This window comes from Raphanus sativus, chromosome 5, assembly GCF_000801105.2.
Source record: "Raphanus sativus cultivar WK10039 chromosome 5, ASM80110v3, whole genome shotgun sequence".
NCBI classification, from domain to species: domain Eukaryota; kingdom Viridiplantae; phylum Streptophyta; class Magnoliopsida; order Brassicales; family Brassicaceae; genus Raphanus; species Raphanus sativus.
The window spans coordinates 10,309,848-10,329,172 of NC_079515.1; the positions used below are offsets into that span (position 1 = coordinate 10,309,848).

The window sequence follows — 19,325 nt, forward strand, 5'->3', positions numbered from 1 at the left end:
AAAGTTTCCATTTTTAGAAAGTTTCTATTTATAAAAAGTTTCCATTTTTAGAAAGTTTCCATTTTTAGAATGTTTCCTTTTATAGAATTTTCTGGAAAACTTCTCTAAAATTAGATTTTAAAATCAGTTCCTCGAAACATATTAGTAAGGTCTAAGTTATGAAACACTAAATATTTCAGATGTCAAATTCCTCCATCATAATCTTAGGAGAAAACTACTTGCAGTATGTGCAATGGGCACAAGATATTAAAACCACACTTGAGTCTAATAAACTCAGTGAATGCATCACAGATGATAGCATCGCAAGAGAACTCCTGAACACTCGCCATCATATTTGTGAAAAAAACTCAAAAGTCTATATCTGACCGATGATCTCTCAAAGCTTTGGACAGATCTAGAGAATAGAAATTGTATCCAAGAGGTTATACATACCAAAGCTTTACGAGAATAGATCAACCTCAAATTCCAAGACTATAAGTCTGGGAGAATATAACTTTGCACTACTCAAAATAGTTTTCGAAATGAAACTATGTGGTGAGGTAGTGACTGATGAAGATATGTTGGAAAAGACATTCTCCACCTTTCACCCTACCAACTTTTTGTTAGTACAACAATATAGAGAAATGGGCTTCACTACCTATACATCTCTAATAGCAAGATTGTTGCAAGCTGAGCAAAATCATGAATTGCTAATGAACAGTAGTGAAAGAGAGTTTACGAGGCCAACTCCATTACCACCAGCTAATGCACTACCAGCCGAAAGGGCTGATCTAGAAACCAACTGTGTCAAGAGAGGATATGGACATGGGGGATGGTCTAAGTTGTGCAATAATTGTGGAATGGACAACCATTTGGCTAAGAGATGCAGAACTCCTAAGTATCTAGCTACTCTTTATCAGCAAAGCTTTAAAAGAAAAGCTAAGATGGTTCGGAAAGATGAAGGAAAATTGTCAAATATGTTCTCATGGATCATGACAAGTGTGATCGTATGGATCACAAGAAAGGATGATCCAACAAAGCATAAGAGAATAGATCACCATATGGAGTAAGACATGTTGACTCGACATCAAGCCCTTAGTGTTCTTACTTAGTTATTTCACACCTTATTATTTTCCTTTTAAACATTATTCACTTCCTTTGGTTGCTATCTTTGAAAGAATCAATAAATAAAAGCTTTTATATCATAAACAAAACGTCCATTCATATGAATACCCTTATGATGTACAGTGGATCAAACCACATACATCTTAAGACACAAAATCCACGATCAAATATCCTATTGCCTCAAAGGTACACAAAGAGAGGAGTGTACAATATAGAGGTCGTGTGCATTGTATTCACATTTGAGGCTATGTACACAAAGAGAGGACGTGTACAATAATCATTCTTATAAGTGAAAGACTTAAGAATTGATGAATGGATAGTTTCATAATGAATCCATGGGCAAAAGAAACAAAGTTTTTTCTTAAAGAGAAACCGCCCAAAAGAAGATTGTATGATGACAAAGACTACAAGTCTTGGTAAAAGCTAAGTGAACTCACATCTAAAAGTATCCAAATATAATATGTCCATGGGGGTAAGTGTTATCACTCCATGTAACATGGACATACACAATATTGAAACATCAAAGAGTTCACAAGAACAAAGATAGTCTTATCCCATTCGGACTAAACTAAGGATAAAGGAAAACATGTTACTTCAAAACGTCCAAGTGAATATAGATTAAAGTGCTCACGTCCCAAAAGGGTTTGATAAACATTATATGATCATGGAGAATGTAGAAAACATCTCATGACTCAATGTGGACACAAATATTCATAATGAAAGGACAAGAACAGAAAGAAAAATCGCCTAAAAGGCTACATATCTTTACATGATTCACATTCTAAAAGTATTTTAAGAATGTATGATATGTCCATGGGGGAAGGATAAGAATAAAAACCCACCTTTTATTCTACATGGACAAACACGCACAGAAGTGAACGTTGATACCCATCCCATTGACTAAACCGGGTCAAAGGCCAGACACATCTCATCTTAGCACATAAAGAAGTGCCATTTATAAATTCTATCGCTCCACCACAGAAATATAAGATGAGAGGATGGGAATAGATGTTGGATACATTTTATATAAGTTCCCCACGTTTCTAAATACCTTGAGCTATCCACGGACAAGTTGATTAAAGCCTAGGTACACGGATAGTCACCTCAGTGAATCTGAACATCCAACATTAAGGGAAAGCTGGATAATAGAAAATTATACGGAATCAAAACATCCTTATATTGGCAAGATCCTCAGACTCTAGAATGAGTTCTAGAAGTCCATAAAGTTTATACAAAAGCTAGCTTAATACAATTGCCAGATTCCTGACCCGAATAGAATGACTAAGTCATTTTTACCAGCTATGAATGCACCAAATAAGATTTGATGTTCAATAGAACACAATCAAGTTGCTACTGAATCTAAACAAGTTAGATCAATAAGTTCTAAAGATAAGATCCCTCAGATAAATATAGAAAGGTGCAAATGAAACCGTGGATGAGGGACTCCTAGACATAGTCGATCCAAAGATGGACAAACCTAAAAGCCGTGGCCACGGATGAGGAAACCATAAGATATGGTTGTATCTAAGGTACCTAATGATGCTTGGGACGCCAAGCTTCAGGGTATTAAAGGTCATAATAAAACCTCAATAAAGTTATGTCATGTCTAGGACACAAAAGGAACAAACGAGTACTCGAAGTTAACAATATACAATGCACAATGTAGCACTTAAAGATCATGAGATCAATGAGGATCATGAGACCCACGTCCATAGATGAATGCATTCAACATGAGATTAAGATCAAATGGATAAGAAGACGTGGAGTTAAGAAAGAGAGGTTTTGGTCCTATAGTTCGGACACCTCTAGACAAAAAACCAGTTGGACAATGATTCTTTGTGAGTAAAAGAAATCAAACATGGTGAGATAGCCAAGTATAAGGCACGACCATATGCACAAGGATCTCACAAAGACCAGGAATCAATTATAAGGAGATAAGTTCCTTATGGTGGATGCAACAAACATTGAGATTCCTAGATAAGTCTGGCACATAAGAAAGAAAAACTTATACTTGCGGTTGAAGGATGTAAACCGCCTAATTATATAAGTCCACTGGATAATATATATATAAGTCTCAGAGGATATATAGTTGTCTAAAGCAACAAAGTTCTCGAGAACTAGAGTATACAAGAATATTTTGATCTAAAGAAAATATCCTAGGAACCTCTGGAGACACTTCCCAAAAGACTATCTAAAGAAAGCATTGAAATGAATGTTTTGGGAAAGATTAAGTTTTGGGACAAACAAAGATTGTTTGGGATTACAAAGTAAGTATCTTAAATATACTTAGAGATGAAATTCTTGTGCATCAATAAGGCATATATAAAAGATGACAAAACATTAGGCATGAACCACTGTGTGAAGTCTATAAAGTTCATTGAATCTAAATGTTTACTATATAAATATGGCTAGCCCCATTGTATGGTAACATAGTCCCATAGTCCCTAGATCCGGACATAGACTCATTAGGTCATAAGAAGGACAAAGAAGTTGTACCTTAGTCTGGATACAAGCCAATGTAAGACCCATGGTCGAATGGTTTTCACTTGGTCCAAGTACTGACCCACTTTGTTCTAAGAAGGAACATGGTCACGAGACCACCTAAGATAGGTCATGGATCCTTTGATCCTAGATTGGACAGAGACATATTTCCTTGGTCTAGAAAAGACTCAAGGCACATCCGGATGTAAATATTCACAAGTGAAATTATTGTTAAGTTTAAACTTAGTACTATACATCTAAATAATTTCAAAGTGCAGTATGATCATATATGTTGTTAAATGATCAAACCATGAGGCATTGGAAATAAAACCATACATGTCCCTTGCCAAAGGTGCCATTTGCGCCTTGCCTTGATGTGTTTGTTATACACATACGAACATGAGCTTTGAACTAAGCTTAAGCTATGTCCAAATATAAAGGCAATGGGACAGGATTAAAATATCATTTTATTATGTTTGAGATTATTTTATACTAACCAAACCCAAAGATGTGTTTGTTTGGTTTTGTTTTTGATTATGATACAGGTTATAACATTGGATCCATACATGGATAGTTCTCAAACAAGCAGTATGCACACGTTGGAAAACAAATATGAAGAAGTACGAGTCCAACCAAAGACATGTCAACCGGCTTCTTTACCATGTCTACAACAGCACCACGTCCATGAGACCTTCCTATCAGTCCAGGACGTGCACAATAGAAGACCAGCTCAGAGTCTTGGCGCCCATGAAGTTACCACCAGTCTACTCATGCGCTAACCTCAAGAGCATATACGGAGGTACAAATCAGGGAAAGTGATACATGTTGTACTCTTTTTCCTTCACCATGGTTTTGTCCCACTGGGTTTTCCTGGTAAGGTTTTAATGAGGCAACACCAAGTAATTGGTAAAGTGTATCACGAGCCCAAAAAGGATTTGGTATCTGGCGAACTCAAGATGGATTCAACATCCAGGGGAAGTGTTATGAACCGACTGGTTCAGGTGGATGTTTATCCAAAAGATACTAGTAGGCTTTGGCCCATTAGTGGCCCATCTTGTAGTCCCTATATAAGGAGTTCATATTCGACATTAATAAGACACACATTCACAACAATAATTTCATTTGTCAATGATTTTTATTTTCATTTATTTTAATCAAATCTAAAAAGACAATCTTAGAACCAATTAATGTTAGTTTCCAAACTATTTATATATTTTTATCCATAATCATTTATAGTATTCAATAGTAGCAATTATGGAAATTTTATATAGTACTTCATCATTTTTTTACAATAATAGTCTATTTATAAATTATATGAAGTTTGTTGTTAAAAATGGTTAATAAAATAAATATACTAGCTTTATTTTATATTATAAACAGTTGTAAAAAGATTTACTTTCCTATATAAGTCATAATATACATATAAAACATATAAACATATAATTCTAATAAAATAACTATAATAACTATTATTGCATCATATTGCGATTTTTTAAATTATTTAAAAACATAAATTGTATGGTAAGTCGTTTAAAATAATACTAGGTGTTTGTCCGCGATTCGCGGGAAATAATATTATACGGAGAAATATATATTATGTTTATAATATTACAATTATTGAAAAATAAAAAAAAAAATTAAAATTTTAACTTTGAGTTGTTTGATTATCAAAAATTTCAACATATATTTTTAGATGATCTTAGATAGTTCAACAATATAAATATAATTCACTAAAAATCTTTTTATGAAAGCCATATTATAATCTTTCTCTTACTATACCCTTCATAGAGGAAATTTTTATTTTATTTTTGTGTTGTTTCAAGATGATGGTTGGAGGTTTCTATAGCTTCAACATTAGAATTGATGCTTTGTGTTACTTATATTTTTTATTTGTTTGATTATTTTTAATTTATTTTAAATTTAATAAAATTAATTTTTCTTTTATATTTTTTCGAAATATTTGTCAAAAAAAGTTTTAAACATGATTAAAGGTAATAACATTTTAGTTTAAATATGAAAAAAGTATTCAAAACTAAAAATGACAGATAATTGATTGTATAATTACTTTTCAATTTACATAGATAAACGAAAATTCAAATGCTAACAACCAATCAAATTAAGAGAATTAATTTTAAACTTCATCTATGAATGACACACAATGAATTCTGTAGGATGATTTGATTAAATAAACTCAAATTCTAACAACCAATCAAATTAAGAGAAGTAAAACTAAACTTCACCTAAGTGATAAATAAGTAAAAATCTCTATAGGAAAACTGATCATTGATGTCACAATCTCCTAAAATATATATTTGTTAAAGCCATTTTTGTTAAGTATGATTTTGGCTATTGATATAAATTATTCTTGATTTAGTTTCTTTAAAAACTGAAAAAACTTTCGACGAATCAAATTAAAACGATTAATTAGAGAGTTCTCCTATGAGTGACACATAATCATAAATCACTTAAGTGACTTCTCAATTAATATATAGGAGGATGTGGATTAATAAATTAATTTATTTCTTGGAATATAAAATCGAAAAAAAATCAGAACATTATATTAAAAGTTTTACAATGTATGAAACAAAGTTCTTACAATTTTTATACAGATATAAACTTTTTATTTTAATGTAATAAATCCATTGAATCTCACATTGATATATGTCAAAATAATTACATCACATTATTAAAAATTAGATATTATTTTCTGATATATATTTCATTAAAATAGTTTTGTATTAAATTAATTTTATAAAAATGAAAATAATACTTTTAAAAGATATCTAAAATAAAATTACTTTTAATGAAAATCTTGGTCAAATTAATCGGTGTTTGATAAGATAGTGTATTCATTGGAGAAAATTTAAGAATAAATTTGGTTGCTAATCAATTGTGAGTTTTATGTTAAACATTTAATATAAAATGTGTGAGAAAAAGTGATATGTGTTTTGACAAAATTATGGAAAATTTGTAATTTTGCAATAGTTTATTTTATGCATCTATATAAAACAAAGTGGTTAAACAAAATAAAATAGAATGTTATGAAATAACTTTTTGTTCAGTAATTTTCAGATTTATATTAATGTACGTATATTTTTATACAATGTTTATATTCGCAAATTTGCGGGCAACCACCTAGTAATGTTTAATAACCAACATTTTTGATACGTTTGATTATTTTTTTGAATTCCGGTTTTTGTTAAAATGAGATTGAGAATTGGTGAATTAAAAACACTTTGACTCCATCAACTTTTTGAAACCACTATAGAGGTGGCTTAATTGTAGAAAACTATAATCGTAAAATATATACATTGCCGCATCTGCCGATTTTTTTTTTTTTGATAAAACATCTGCCGAAAACTTTCTACTATCTTTATGGATTTGATACTGTGTTTTTCAGTAGATAACTTGATGTAACAAATTTTACCTATCGTAGACGAGGGGAAAGAAATCGTGAATGGATTTAAGCAGTGTTTTTGCAAAGCTTGATAATCGCCAATTTGACTAAAATAGTGTGAATGCACAGTATAGAAATAGAACTAATGCAGCATCATGAGTCGTGTCATGGCTCGTCAGTACAATCCATCATATCATCAAGACCGTCCCTGAGATCAGAATCTAATCTCTCTTTTACTGCCAGAAAAGGAGTCTACTCTTTAAAGAGTCATAAATAGATTAAAGAGAAATTGCCAAAAATACCATTTTCATAGTAATATTTTTCATGTTTACACTAACCACTTTTACCACTACTTTTATTGAAGGGTTTAGATTTGAAGGTTTAGGATTTAGGGTTAAGATTTGATTTTTAGGGTTTAAGGTATATAGTTTAGGGTTTAGAGTTGAGGATTTAGGATTTAGAGTTGAGGATTTAGGGTTTATAGTTTAGACTTTAGGGTTTATGGTTTAGGATATTGAATTTAGGGTATATAGTTTAGGGTTTAGGGTTTAGAGTTGAAGATTTTGGGTTTAGGGTTTAGAATTGGAGGTTTATGATTTAAAATTTGGGATTAGAATTTTGAAATGCATATAAAAACAAAGATATAAGAGTTTTTACCATTTTAATAAATAAAGTATTTTTGAAAAATGTGTCTTTAGTGGTGGTAAAGATGAATAATGGTACTTTGAAAGTGGTATTTTTGAAAATTCCCCTAGATTAAATGGGGCCACATGAGCTCACATCACGATTCACTGCTTCTTGTCGCATCATCTATCTTTCTACACAGTAAAAATAAGTAAATATGAAAATAAGAGAAGTAAGATTTTGAACTTACTCAGTTGATTAACTCTTTGGATGTATAGAATTACGCCAATTTATAGGCGTAATATCATTGCAATCGAGAGGTGGTTTGTGTAGGTTACTTTGTCCCTGTCTATTCAAATTATTAGAATTTAAACAAAACAAGTGTGCTTGTATGAAAGTTTGTATGTCAAAGTTGTCTTATTCACATATTCTCCTTCCGTTATATACTTCCAATGTTAACCGACTTTGGTTAAAGATAACTATTACTAGATACATCAATATTTCAACAACTTAAGTATATCTAAAATATATTCTTCCTTATCCTCCAATACTCCCCCTCAAGTTAGGAATATGAAAGTTTCGTACTCCCAACTTGAACAACAAATTCTCGAACTGAGCTCTTCCCAATGCCTTTGTCAACACGTCGGCTAGTTGCTCAGTCGTCCTAACATGCACTGTCCTTAGTATCCCTTCTTGGATAGCATCTCGCACCTAATGACAGTCAGACTCGATATGTTTGGTCCTCTCGTGAAACACTGGATTGGCAGCTATGTATATTGCGGACTTGCTGTCACAATATAGTTCAGATGACTTCGACTGCTTGACTCCCAAGTCACTTAACAACCGTCGCAGCCACTTAATCTCCCTAGTAGCCTGCGCCATGGACCTGTATTCCGCCTCTGCAGATGAGTGCGAAACCACTTTCTGTTTCTTTGTCTTCCAGGAAACTGGCGAGCCACCAACCAGAGCTACATACGCACTTAACGACCTTCTGGTAACAGGACAAGCTGACCAGTCTGCATCACAATACACAGATAAACTCATGTCAGCTTGGGAGCTTAGCAAAATGCCCTGTCCAGCTGTTCCTTTAAGATATCTGACTACTCTCATCGCCGCTGCCCACTGTAGTTCACGCGGTGCTTTCATGAACTGCGAAAGAATGTGCACGGGATATGAAATGTCTGGACGTGTTATAGACAAATAGATCAAACGCCCCACAAGCCTCCTATACTGCTCTGCATCGCGTAGATACGGGCTCTTATCAAGCGCTAGTTTGTGATGTTGTTCCATCGGCGTAGCAGCTGGTTTTGAACCAAGCAATCCAACATCTGAGATTAAATCCAATGCATACTTGCGCTGTGTGAGTAGAAAGCCCTCGTCACCACGCCCTACTTCAATGCCTAAGAAATATTTCAACTTTCCCAGGTCCTTCATATGAAAACATTCACACAAATACTCCTTAAACTTGTTCAAAAACTGCGCATCATTTCCATATACTAACAAGTCATCCACATATATGAGCACTCGGAGCTCCATTCCTCTTCTAGAGAACACAAACAGAGAATAGTCTGCATAGGAGTGCTTGAAACCATACTTCTTCAGCGCATCTGTGAGTTTGGAGAACCAGCATCTCGGCGCCTGTCGGAGCCCATAGACTGCCTTATGCAGTCGCAACACCTTGTTAGGATCCGACACCTGAAAGCCTTGTGGTAGCTTCATGTACACTTCCTCTTTGAGATCCCCATGCAAAAACGCGTTATGAACATCCATTTGATGCACAATCCAACCTTTCCCTGCAACCACACGCAACAAGCTTCTCACTGTTGTCATCTTTGCAACCGGTGCAAAAGTCTCCTTGAAATCTCTTCCTTTCACTTGTCTATTCCCAAGAGCCACCAATCGTGATTTCGGTCTCTCCATTGTGCCATCAGCATTGTACTTATAATTGTAGATCCACATATTGCCAATAGCCTTCTTTCCTGGTGGGAGATCAACAACACTAAAGGTTTCATTTTCTTCAAATGCGACTATTTTCTTCTTCATAGAGTTGCGCCAGATCTCATGTTGCACCGCCTCCTTGTAGTTTCTGGGTTCTGTTGCACTAGTGATGGCTGCTAAGAACGCTTTATGTTCTGCAGAAAACCGGTCGTCAGAGATATAGTGCTCAAGAGGGTACAAAGTGTTACCTTGGACATTCGTCGAGGACTCTGATCTTTGTGGTGGCGCAGCGAGTTCATGGTGGGGTGTTTGTAGATGTTGAGCACTGTAACTCACATAATCTCTCAGCTTCACTGAAGGAACCTTCTCTCTACAGCCTCTTCCCAACTCGGGAACTGCCTTTGGTGCTTTAGAAACCTCAACGACATCCTCTTTTTCCTCTGTTTCCACATCACTACTACTGCTCTGTTTTTCTTCCTCAACCTGCGTCGCTACTGGAGTTGCAACTACTGCTTTTCCACCAGAAGACTCGTCAGTAGATGTGTTCACACTCCCCCTGACTTCCTCATTAACATTTATCACCAAATCATCATCAACTACGCCTGTACATTCTTTATTTTCCAACGAGACAGCATCACTTTCACTATAAGGGAACACATCTTCAAAGAAGCTCACATCTCTAGACACTACAAACTCTTCTTTGTCCAAGTCATATACTCTCCAAGCTTTCTTTCCAAATGGGTAGCCAACAAAAATACATTTTCTACTTCTCTCCCCAAGCTTGTCTTTACCACGATCTCGCCGATGTACATAGCATAGCGAGCCAAACACTCTTAAAGAGTCATACGATGGCTTTACTCCAAACAAGATCTCGTATGGCGAGGCCCCTTTCAACACCTTCGAAGGAGTCACATTGATCACATGTGTGGCTGTAGTAACAGCTTCTCCCCAAAACTTGACTGATAATTTGGATTGAAACAGCAGTGCCCTTGCCACATTCAAAATATGTCTGTGCTTCCTCTCTACCCGACCGTTTTGTTGTGGAGTATCCACACACGAGGTCTGATGCACAATCCCTGGTCTTGAAAGTAACTTCCCAAGCACATAAACTCTGTGCCATTATCACTTCTTACTTTCTGAACTCTGCATCCAAATTGCGTTTCTGCGTAACTGCAGAATTGACGCAAAACTGTCTTAACCTCAGACTTTGCCATGAGCAGATAAGTCCATACACTTCTTGAGAAATCATCAACTATCGTGAGAAAATAAGATGCACCACACGATGCTGGCACTCTATACGGTCCCCATACGTCTACATGAATAAGCTCAAAACACTTGCTTGTTTTATTAATACTTTCATGAAAAACATCTCTTGTTTGCTTTGCTCTAAAACACACGTCACAAGGACTAGAGCAAGCCTCACCAGAAAACGTAGATAAAGAAGACGAAACACTAAAAGCTGGATGCCCAAGTCGCCGATGCCACAGAAGTCGATCATCACCACCATCTGCTCTGTTAGCTCGTGCAACTCTCACATCTCTAAAGTAGTACACCCCACCACATTCCTCACCGGCTCCAATCAGAGTCTTCGAAGAACGGTCCTGCAATACACAAATTGTGTCAGTGAAAAGTGCAAAACAATTACTATACTTCAGCAACTTTGAAACTGAAATAAGAGTGCAATCCAATTTGGGCACAAATAGCACATCTCTGAGCGATATATGCTCAGTCAAAATCATGTCTCCCATTCGGCAAGACGTTGACGTTCCTCCATCAGCAAAGCCAATAACGCAAGGTGGAGTTTCCCTTACGTTAACTAGGCTTCTCAAGTCTCCTGTCATGTGATGTGAAGCCCCTGAATCTATAATCACATCACCAAGTGTCTTACCAGACAATTTCTCAGACTGAGAACTTGATTTCCCATCGTTGATAATTGCGGTTATAGCCTTCCATTGCTCAGGTGTGAGGTCTGAACTGCCGGAACCATGAGAACTCGATGCCTGCGCTGTATGAGCAGAACCTCGTCCTCCGCCTCTTCCGTAACTGCCACGACCTCCTCTCCCTGATCCTCTTCCTCTCCTTTCGTTCATCCATTCAGGGTATCCAATGATTTGCCAACAGTTGGTTTTCTCATGTCCTGTCTTACCACAATTGGAACAGAGCCTATCTCTTGCCCTGTTTCCATACTGTGCGTTGTTCTCAGGTCTTGCTTCCCGAGTGTCTCGTTTGATATTAGGATCCTCAACTTCTTTCCTCGAGACAAAACCAACAGCATCCTGTGCCACTACTTCTCGAGACTTTGCTGTGTTCAAACGAGCCTCTTCTCTGATAACCTTGGCGTACGCCTTCCCTAAGTCAGGGAGATCATCTGCTTCTATGATCGCGGTTACCACATTGCCAAACCTCGTCTCATCTAATCCCATTATGAACTGGTGGACACGTTCATCTTCTCGTTCCTTCTCGTACGCTGCAGCAGCAGAACAACTGCATGCGGGGGGTGGTCTGTAAGTTTGAAGCTCCTCCCACATCACTGCCAAACGACCATAATAGTCGATCACCGCCTGCCCGTTCTTTCGGCAAGACGCAAGTTGTTCCATCAACTGATGCACGCGAACCTTGTTGCCCACTTCAAAGCGCTTCTTCAAATTTTCCCACAGCTTATGTGCCTCTGTAATAAAGAGTCGACCGAACTCTCGGCTCTATGGATGATCTGATCCAGCCAACGATCATTGAGTTCACGCTCAACCATGGCTCCAGATCTGGACTGTCATCAGCTGGCTTCGGTAGGGTTCCATCGAGAAATCCTGCCTTCTTCTTCGCTCTCAATGCGTTTAACATCTCCATAGCCCACTCATTATAGTTATCTCCTTTCAACTGAACAGATGTGATTAAAGCACCTGGGTTGTCAGAAGAGTACAATGAGTACGGGGAATTCACCACTTGTTTCCCGATGATTTGTTTCGAATCATCTCCATCTCCCATCGTGATCACGTCACACAAGAGAAAAAATAAAAATCAGAATACGTTTTTAAGCAGATCTCTGCTCTGATACCATGAAAGTTTGTATGTCAAAGTTGTCTTATTCACATATTCTCCTTCCGTTATATACTTACAATGTTAACCGACTTTGGTTAAAGATAACTATTACTAGATACATCAATATCTCAACAACTTAAGTATATCTAAAATATATTCTTCCTCATCCTCCAATATTGTAACACAGATAAAGTTCTGATGTGTTTGTGTAACTACACCGATTTTTTTTTCGGAGTTAAAATGTCTAACATCGATTCAGTATCAGTCTCTGATGTCTCTTGATAATTTGTCGAATCAACATTTCAGTCAGTTTTGAAATGACAAACACAAATCAAGGAAAATGGATCATAAATTAATAAACAAAACGTGGCGACCAATCTATATAATGACATGCCATTTCCAGTGAAGTTCCTGAATGATGTTACATCACGCGGTTATATAAAAGTAGAGATCATGTATGTATTACTTGCAAGTTAGTGTTTTTCCACTGGCCACCCAGAAAATACGTGGAGTGCTGTAGACATCGTAGAATTAATTTTTGGATTTAGAAAATTTTGGGATTCCCAAAGTTATTAAAAGAAAAAAAAGTTAGTGTTTTCTATAGTCAAACTTGGTTGGAGGAATATAAGAACTTTGGTAACGTTTAATCACAGCTTTTACTTTCATTTCTCATTCAATCTGAATTATTAGTAAAGTGTAGTAGATATAACTCTGGTGTCAATTTTTTTTAGCAAATGCTTACATTACCCTCAAGCCCCTAAAATTTATTAAAAAATTACATAGACGTAGATCTTCAAATTTGTAAAAAAAAAAAATCAACTTCCAAATTATTAAATTTTCTCTTGACTTATCTACGGGGCGGCCCTGTAGACTATTCGAGTTTATGCATAGTTTAAGGATATATAATATACAGATGAAATTTGTATAAAAATAAGTATAAATGTAAGTAGTTGAGTATGAAGTTGACACAATTTTAAAGATTGATAGGACAAGAAATGTAAAACATCATATTGGCGACACTATGCATGACTTCTGTTCAAGATACATGCGTGCTCCTTGATGATACTTCTCGGAGACTTTTCACTCTTTTTTCTTGCAAATTTTCATGAAGATTTAAATATATGAACCCACTATGACGTTTTAATTTTTAAATATATGATCCATCAGAAATGTATAATGCTGAATATTTTATAGGGATGCTGCCATGTCAGTGACGTATTACTATTTGTGTATATCCAGAGAAGGAAAACTTAACGATCAAAATATATTTTTGTTCATTTACACTATTAAGGAATATTAATCGGCAGGGAACAACAAATATCGTATGAAGAACACTTCTTATGTGTTCTTGCTCGTCAGAAATAGAACTCTCATGTGTAAGCACATTGGTTTTGATTGGTCTATTAGATATACCATCAAAATTGAACCGCATATATTGTGGTGGATTATGGCAAATCTACCGGTATATAGTTACTTCATATTTTCATGCAAATGAACAAGGAAACATTGAGAGGAAGAGAAAGTCACGATAGATCATAATTCATATGGCACGATGTAAACACCTTATGACATTATGATAACATGGAGACAAAAGGGGCCATCACTCGTTGCCATGAACATATTTTTCTTTGTAAACCAATATCCCTATTATTCTCTTAGTTATTAGATAAACAATCATCCATAAAAATACTATACAAAAACGTATACCTCTAAGCCCTCTTTTGCAAAAGAAAAACCCAACGTCAAACACAGCTTTCTCCAAAATCTTATAGCAGTGTTTTAAAACCTGACTGACTAAATGATTGGACCACGTTCGACTATGAACTAGTAATGCAGTCAGATTAGGTTTTAAAATTATTGAACTGAATAAAACCATTAAACTGAATAAAAACTATTAAGCCATAAATAAATCTAGATGAACAAGAAAGTTAGTTAATATTTTTAATGTAATATTTGATTATTCATATTCTAATTATATATCATATTTATTAATTTTATTTTTATGTTCATATATTAAATTATACATATAATATTATAAATCAGATTTGACCCGATATCAAATTTATTGAACCATAATACAAATAATTAACCGGGTTGCTTCTCGTCCGGTTACAAAAATATTGCTTATGAGTTGATTTGTTCTCTACTTCAACTACCGCTCGTAACCTCACCACTGCTAGAAAAACCCTACAAAATAAGGCTTAGAACGCAAGTATTTAGACTTCTTAGATTCGCTTCATCAAATTTCCATTTATGCAATGTTATTACCACTAGAAATTTAGTTTTTTAGTTTTGAATATTAGAAAGTTCAAGACCGAAATATGTTATCCCCCAGACTTAAAACCATATCATGTAATATTAATTTTGTTTTAGCAGTCACTCATAAGTCCTGTTCGTTTAGTTAACGCTTAACTAAACGACAATAACCAGCGAAACAAATTTTATGCAAGATATGGACAAGAAAAGAAGGAAATTGGTGTTTTTGTAGCTGATGAGAGAGAAACAGGTCGTTCTTATTGTTTTAAAATCCACAGTTCAATACATCCCCCTTATTGTTTGGTCGCCTAGTTTTCCCGTATTTCACCGGAACGACCAATGAAGAAGATAGATGTGAAGAAATTTTAGTCGTGCTTCTTACTGCGTTTATTAAACGAACATGCTAAAAATGGAGACCTCCAAACACTGGTCTGATGACTTCTAGTATTTCTTTTAGTTTTCTTCGCTTATCTAGTTCTATGTACTCTCTTCTTCATTCTATGTGAGAGCTTCGTAGTCGTAACATAAACCCCTTGACAAATAATTTGTAGTTAAATGTTAAAGTACACACCAGTTTATATATGTCAATTTCTCTTATTATTACTTTTCTAAGCATAAGTTTTGAACACTATCGCAGCCGCTTCCGTAGGGATCGTTCTTTGTATTCTCTGCATCTATATAATTATTGTTTTTGTAACTTAATTCTTACTGCATTTAGCATCACACAGATTTTAATTAGATATTTTGTGACAACGTTCGTTTTGTTTCTGCCTTTAAAACTTCCTATGGTTTCTACGGTTACCTTGTTCTCTCTAAAAAATATAGTGACACAAACTTTTAGCAAAGAATTCTGCGTGTAGCACGTGAATATCGGCCTAGCTAGCGCTTATGGGGATGATGATAAGAGCTGTAGAAACTCCGGATAGCCATATTTTCTTTATAAATAACTTTTATGAGACAATCATGCTTTGGTTTTCAAACATGAGTCTAGAACAAAAAAAAACGAAAAAGGAAAATAAAAATTGTGGAAATCAATTTTTCTAAAATATTTTATTTAGTGCTTTGGATTTATCCAGCATATTGGCCCGAAACACAAAAACAGCAATATATAATAATAAGTTTTATCATCAGTGTCACCATAGCTTATAATCTCCAAGCTATTTATAGTAACTTTTTAGCTGAGATAAAAATACATGGTAGATCCATAATTCACATGACACCATTTTACAAAAAATACTTAAGAAGATGGAGACAAAAGACACCATCACTCGTTACCGTAAACATCTTTTTCTTTTCTGTCATTCGGTAAGAACCTGATATCTATTTCTCCCGTTTTCCTCTTTAACAAAACTATACAAAAACATATCACTAATCCCTCCTTTGCAAAAACCATACTTTTTAAGCAAACCCTCTTTGTCAAACCCAACTTTCTCCAAAACTTTCTGTGACGCTTTATTCTCCACCTCAACCACCGCTTGTAACCTCACCACATCCGGAAAAACCTCAAAAGCTTGTTCCACCGCCATCCTCACCGCCGCCGTGGCTATCCCCCGTCCCCAATACTCTTTTTCCACGGCGTATCCAACGTCAGCTCGGCACCTACCATCGCCATTATCAGGCCTTACGGAGACGCAACCTATCGAACGACCGTCTTTGAGGAGAGAAATGGAACGGCGCCACGGGTGTGGTATGGCCGTTTGGAGGATGTGTTGTCGGGCTTCTTCCACGGTTCTAACGGAGGTCCATCGAAGGTAACGTGTGACGTCATCGTCGCCTGCCCATTTAAGAACGTCTTCGGCGTCAGAGAGATCAAACGGACGGAGGAAGATACTTGGTGACGTTTCCATGGTTATGGTTGGTTATAAAAGTTGACTTGTGTTGCAATTAAATACTTCAAAAACGATCCCAAGGCAGGAGAATTTCATAAACAATTTATTGGGCTTCAAGGCCCATTAATAATTTGGGCCTATATTCTCATTTTCACCTTCGAAATTTTTAATTTTTAATTACATAAACCATAAATCCTAAAAACATTTTCAACCCATTACTATTTTACTTATATAATAACATCTAAAAAAAATTGTTTGATAAAAAATAATAATAACATTTAAAATCAATTTCAATTTAACTAACTGCTATTTTTTCTTCTATATTGAGGAAAGATATAGCAAACTTTATTTTTAATTTTTAATTTTAAATATTGTTATTATTGGGAATACATTAAAAATAATTCTATCTATATTATAAAGATTTTATATTTTACAAGAAAATATACCAAAATACATTACATTACATTACATGGTCTAAGACAACTCTATTGGGCTTAATAGCCCATTATGTTCTGAGCCTATTACATATCCAAGTTACTAATTGACCGTCTTCTTCCTCTTCATCTTTTCCTTTTTTTTTTCTCCCTCACGAATCTCTATTGAGCTTCTTCTTAGCATAAACCCTAAAATCGAAATCAGCCTCTCTCACTCTCTAGCCTATATTCTCAGATCCACATCTCAAAATTACTATTTTTTTCCTCACGAAGCTCTCAGATAAAAACCTAAAGATCGAAATCAGAACCTCTCTCTCTAGCAATGGATCCGTTATCGGTGCTGAAGGACTTCACAACCCGAAAAGACCTGGACAAAATCGAGCGGGTCGGAGCCAATTACCGATTCGGATCGGGCTACTCGTTCCCCTGCGCGACGGAGACGGCGTACAGATCCAAAGGCGGGAGCCTCTACACGCTAGAAGCCCTAGTCCACTACGTGAAGAACATCCACCTCAAACTCGGAGAGTACATGCAATCCACCGTCAAAAACTCCGTCCCCGCCGTCACCTTACCGGATCGTAAACCCCTCCTCGACTACCTCACCGGGAGAGTCGCCTCCTCCGACTCGATCGACTACCTCCTGCTCCAGCAGCAGAACGCGCAGAGCCAGAAGCAGAACGAGGAGTACAGACCCGACCAAGACAACTCCGCCTTCGTCTCCCGAGAGAACGACGCAAACACCGTCGAGGAGTTCGGCAGAGAGGACGTGGATTACATCATGCTGATTCGGTCCAACGAGAGGCCGTTGAAGAGCCGAGACGCGATCCTCGAGTGCAAGAACAGGGATTTCCACTCCGTGCTTGTGAACTCGACCAAGAGGGAGGAGGAGAGGCAGAGGATCGAGTCTCACCAGAGGAAAGACGGTCTGGTCGCCAAGAGTAGGCTGATGGGAGCTGAGGAGAGAGGGATCGTGGGGTTTAATGATGATTCTTCTGGCTACGACGCGGGGAACCCCAAGTCTAAGATGAGGAAGATTGGGGAAGGTGTGCCGATTATTCTTGTCCCCAGTGCGTTTCAGACGCTGATTACTATTTACAATGTGAAGGAGTTTCTTGAGGATGGGGTTTATATACCGAACGATGTCAAGGCTAAGGAGATGAAAGGGGTGAAGCCGGATTGTATTACGGTTCAGAAGAAGTTTAGTAGGGATAGGGAGAGGGTTGTGACTGCTTATGAGGTTAGGGATAAGCCTTCTGCTTTGAAGCCTGATGATTGGGACCGTGTTGTTGCGGTTTTCGTCTTGGGGAAGGATTGGCAGTTCAAGGATTGGCCTTTCAAGGACCATGTTGAGATTTTCAATAAGAGTAAGTGAAAGTAATGCTAAAGCTCTAATCTTTATGGTTTTCTTGGGATTGGAATTTGACAGTTTGGTCTTTTTTTTGGTTGCAGTAATTGGGTTCTTCTTGCGGTTTGAAGATGATAGTATTGAATCAGCCAAGACGGTTAAGCAGTGGAATGTGAAGATTATCTCGGTGAGAAACTTGACACTCCTCTTTTTACATGCTGTTATGTTGGGATATGATTTACTGAATCGAGGAACCTGTTCTGTGTCTTTTTTTCAGATTAGTAAGAATAAGCGGCATCAAGACCGGGCAGCAGCCTTAGAAGTCTGGGAAAAACTAGAGGAGTTTGTTCGGTCTCGGTCACATTCTTAGCATCTAGCAGCTGTAGAAATTCACTTTATGGATTCATCTTTCATTCTTGTTACTTGATTATCTTTATTACTTTCTGTAACATTAGCGAGATAAACACAGTGAACATGTTATGCAGTGTGATTGTTTTCTATTAATGGTGAGTTAAACTGTTCATCAGCTTTCTTTGAAGTGTCTTGGTCTCTGTTAATGCATTTTGATGTATTATTATATATCATATTCTAGAGCCTGTAATGCAAAAAGTTTTTATAACATTCACAAGATGTAGAGACTTGAAACTTTCTTGTTAATAAATGTGGGGTAACACAAGCCCTCATGGTCATCTTCATCTCATCTTGTTTGTTACAGGTTGAAGTTCTATATTTCAATAACATTAGACATTGAATGGGTGAGGAAGTTTCTACCTTCCGCTTAGCTTGAGCTATGAAGACAATCTACTCAACTGATATGTCAACGGTATGTAGATAATTATTATCCTCTGCTGTTTTTTTTTTCTCATTGCATATCATGCCTT

The 19,325-nt window shown here is 36.3% G+C and overlaps 3 protein-coding genes across 3 annotated transcripts in view; 2 read left to right on the plus strand and 1 right to left on the minus strand.

Moving 5' to 3' along the window:
• The window catches only part of LOC108863517 (CRC domain-containing protein TSO1), a 92,981-nt gene that overhangs the window by 21,301 nt on the left and 52,355 nt on the right, over positions 1 to 19,325 (plus strand). The window lies entirely within an intron of this gene.
• Positions 15,929 to 16,687, minus strand: LOC108860716 (uncharacterized). Its single transcript, XM_018634571.2, has one exon. It carries the CDS (start codon positions 16,681 to 16,683, stop codon positions 16,135 to 16,137), a length of 549 nt encoding a protein of 182 aa, XP_018490073.1. The 5' UTR covers positions 16,684 to 16,687; the 3' UTR covers positions 15,929 to 16,134.
• On the plus strand, positions 17,226 to 18,982 carry LOC108863180 (protein CDC73 homolog). Its single transcript, XM_018637513.2, has 3 exons — positions 17,226 to 18,463; positions 18,549 to 18,631; positions 18,722 to 18,982. The coding sequence occupies exons 1-3, from the start codon at positions 17,422 to 17,424 to the stop codon at positions 18,812 to 18,814; spliced, it is 1,218 nt and encodes a 405-aa protein (XP_018493015.1). The 5' UTR covers positions 17,226 to 17,421; the 3' UTR covers positions 18,815 to 18,982.

Coding starts and splice junctions, on each gene's coding strand:
- LOC108860716 (XM_018634571.2), bottom strand. CDS start 16,683: ATGGAAACGTCACCAAGTATCTTCCTCCGTCCGTTTGATCTCTCTGAC.
- LOC108863180 (XM_018637513.2), top strand. CDS start 17,422: ATGGATCCGTTATCGGTGCTGAAGGACTTCACAACCCGAAAAGACCTG. Junction 18,464..18,548: donor TGTTGAGATTTTCAATAAGA/GTAAGTGAAAGT, acceptor TTTTGGTTGCAG/TAATTGGGTTCTTCTTGCGG. Junction 18,632..18,721: donor GGAATGTGAAGATTATCTCG/GTGAGAAACTTG, acceptor TCTTTTTTTCAG/ATTAGTAAGAATAAGCGGCA.